The sequence below is a fragment of the Vigna umbellata genome, chromosome 6 (genome assembly GCF_029865625.1).
Source record: "Vigna umbellata cultivar VRB3 chromosome 6, Vumbellata_1.0, whole genome shotgun sequence".
Classification (NCBI taxonomy): Eukaryota; Viridiplantae; Streptophyta; class Magnoliopsida; order Fabales; family Fabaceae; genus Vigna; species Vigna umbellata.
The window spans coordinates 26,040,210-26,043,971 of record NC_142170.1 but is presented as its reverse complement, the minus strand read 5'-3'; the positions used below and the strand labels follow the sequence as shown (position 1 = coordinate 26,043,971).

The 3,762-nt window shown below is 37.1% G+C and overlaps 1 protein-coding gene across 1 annotated transcript; it reads left to right on the top strand.

Annotated features, from left to right (window-relative positions):
* The first annotated feature begins 744 nt into the window (after positions 1-744).
* LOC148197074 (uncharacterized) lies at positions 745-2,799 on the top strand. Its single transcript, XM_088093596.1, has 2 exons — positions 745-1,792; positions 1,982-2,799. The coding sequence occupies exons 1-2, from the start codon at positions 745-747 to the stop codon at positions 2,797-2,799; spliced, it is 1,866 nt and encodes a 621-aa protein (XP_087949722.1).
* Positions 2,800-3,762: the final 963 nt, after the last annotated feature.

Below are 3,762 nucleotides of genomic sequence, written 5' to 3'. Positions count from 1 at the left end.
GACTAAATTCATATAACAAAATTTTCATGATTTGGAATAATATAAGGAAGAAAAAGGTAATTATTCCATGGTAAAAGCAATGGGAATGGGTTAAAAAAAAAAAAATTACAAAAACTAATTACAAAAGACAAAAAGGGGAAATTGGGGGGGGTGGCACGACTTCAATAGGTGAAGTCGTGTACCCCCTACACGACTTTCATAATTGAAGTCGTGTAGGGGGTACACGACTTCACCTATTGAAGTCGTGCCACCCCCCCCAATTTCCCTTTTTGTCTTTTTTAATTACTTTTTCTAATTCTTTTTCCTTTTATCTAATTTTTTTTATATTCCTTTTTTTAAAACATCCTTTTGTTTTTATATTTAATTTAATTTACAAACTATTTTATTAATCCACACACAATATTTTATTCATCCAATTTAATGTAACACTGGACCTATGAATGACGGTGCAGGGATATCAAAGTGACACTGCTTTACGGATACCTATATTAATATAAACTTATACTATTGGTACCTTCTAATTACATCAAACTCTATGTGTAGATGACAGTGTCCACCAGTGCTATATTCAGACTGTAGGAAATTGCTTTCAGAACTTCGAATTTTGCATCATAACACACAGTGATGCTTGTGCATAGTTTATACGCTATATAAGAAGAAGGCTATCTTCACATTCAATTTGCACGACCAAAACCTCTTCCACCAAAGCTTGTTCAACAAAGTCTTCCGAATATTTCCTTAAAAATGGCATCATGGAACTTGCCATCATCTTCATCATCGCACCTAATTGATGAAGAACCTGTAATATTGGATAACGTTGATGACTTCAGCACGGATGATGAATTAGACAACATAATCGAAGATGACAACAACGACGACGGCCACATAGCACAATCATCTGCACAAGTAGTTCCAGAGTTGATTCAAGGTATGCAGTTCCAGTCAAAGGAGGAAACTATTCTTGCAATCAAACATTATCACATAACAAACGGTTACAAATACACCGTCGTTGAGTCCAAACCCAACATTTATGTTATTCGTTGTCTGGAATATCACAACGGTTGTCAATGGCGTCTTAGGGCAGGTTATAGCAAAGTCCGTAAATATTGGGAAATAAAAAATATAGACGGACAACATTCGTGTTTCTCAACAATACTATCTCAAGATCATACGAATCTTGATAGTACTCACATTGCCACGATCATATCCAATTCAATCCGGACAAACCCATCCATTCCTGTCAAGAGTTTGATTGCCGATATTAAGGGTCGATTCGGATATTCTGTGTCGTACAGAAAAGCTTGGATCGCCAAACAGAAGGCTCTTGCTATGGAGTTTGGAGACTGGGAGGACTCTTATAACCACATGCCGAGGTGGTTGCATGCCGTCAAGGAAGCAAACCCAGGTACAATTTTACAATGCACTGGTTCTCCTGTGAATATTGATGGAGATACCGACGATAATTGCTATATTATGGAAAGAGTTTTCTGGTCTTTCGGTCCTTGCATAGAAGGATTCAAGTACTGTAAACCCATTCTCCAAGTTGATGGCACATTTCTCACGGGTAAATATCATGGAACTTTGCTAACCGCCATAGCTCAAGATGGCAATAGAAATATTTTTCCCCTGGCCTTTGCCATTGTAGAAGGTGAGACAAAGGAGGCCTTGATATGGTTCTTTCAACTACTTCGAGAACATATTTGTCATGACCAAAATATTTGCATCATCACTGATAGAGGAAAGGGTATATTGTCCGCCTTAAGATCAGATGAAGTTGGTTGGGAACAGGATGGTTTGAACTCTGTTTATTGCATACGTCATCTAGCATCCAACTTCAACACCAAATTCAAAAATCACGACCTCAAAAAACAATTCATCAATTTAGGTACTCATACAAAAATTGTTCTACCACTTATATACTTTTATAATTTTGTTAACATTATTATTCTTTAATTTAATTTTCTTTATTACCTTATTACAGCTTACGAGGTCAAGCAACCGACTGTTACAGCAAAACTTGCTGCTTTGAGAAACCAATACCCAGTGCAAGTTCAATGGATAGATAAAATTCCATTACAAAAGTGGTCTCAGGCTTTTGATGGAGGGAGAAGATATGGACATATGACGACTAATCTTGCTGAGTGCATGAACTCCATTTTAAAGGGTGCACGTTCATTACCAATATGTGCTCTCATCAGAACAACATTTGAGAGGACACAATCATGGTTTGTTGAACGCGGATTGAAGGCCAACTCCATGATACAAGCAGGACACCAATATCCTGAACAGATCGCCGACATCATTAGGAAAAATCAACAACAATCCGCATATTGTCATGTTCATCGCTACAATCATGAAAATTCTGAATTTGATGTTCAAGAAATTTCAACACCTCACCACTACCGCCCAGTTCCACTTTCGTACAAGGTAAGTCTAAATGAATGGTGGTGTGATTGTGGACACTTCCAAGCTACTCGACTCCCATGTCATCATGTCATTGCTGTTTGTGCATTTTCGCATATCCCCCTAACCCAAGTAATCGATCCGGTATACAGTCTTCACAATATTTTCAAGGCATACCAAGTACAATTTCACCCAATCCAAAATGAAGACTATTGGTCTCTGTATACAGGTCCAAACTTCATACCAGATCCTAAAATGCGACGAAAGGCATCCGGAAGACCATCTACAAATAGGCTTCATAATGAAATGGATCAATCCAATCCAGATAAGCCAAGAAAATGCTCTTACTGCCGCAACGAAGGTCATCATAGGGGAAATTGTCCTTTTCGCCAATAGTTTATTCTTAATCTTACCAAATTGTAATCAAATCCATTACTCATATATTACTATAAATATTTCCTAGACATATTTATCTTCTCTTTTCCTATAACATAACCAATACATAACATATGTCAAATACAAATTCATTCTCATAAACCAAACAAAAACCACTGGTAATCGATTACAAAAACCCTGTAATCGATTACAAGAGTGATTCTTCCTACAAATCCAACCTGGTAATCGATTACTCACATGCCGTAATCGATTACCAGTTCTTTTCCTGTCTACTCATTTCAAAATCTGCAGGGTCTCCATTTCATCACTCTGTAATCGATTACAGTTTCATTGTAATCGATTACAAGCCCCAGAAGTCGTTTTTAGGGTGCACGACTTCAACACTGTTCATATGAACAGTGTGAAGTCGTGCAGGGGGGGCACGACTTCTTCTTTGGAAGTCGTTTTTACCCCCCACGACTTCACTTTTGGTCAATTTTTGCCTAGATCGGTAATAAATTGTTCATTTTTGCCTACTTTGGTGCATTCGCCGAAGGTAGGAGAGAACCTATATAGAAGAAACTTTTCTGCACCGCTGATGAATTGCTCATGCTAGTGGAAGCCGACTAAATTGCGAGTAAATTCATAATGTATGTGAAATTGATTCTAAGACAACAAGACAATTCGAATTTTAAGGGCTAGTACTATTAGTCGACCATCAAAGTCAACACTATCACTTATGTTAAGAAATGTAAAAAATTTCAAGAACACGCTAATGATTTGCGCACACCATCTGTTTGTCTACATCAAATCACTTCCCCTGACCGTTAAAAAAAGAAGGAATGGACATTATACGCTGCTTTCACTTGCCTTAGCAAATATTAATTCTCATAGCGATGGCTACTTCGCTAAATGGTTAAAAGTATTTGTTGCCTTTAAAATTTACTTATTCTATTTTAAAAAAATGTATTAATAGATTAAAAG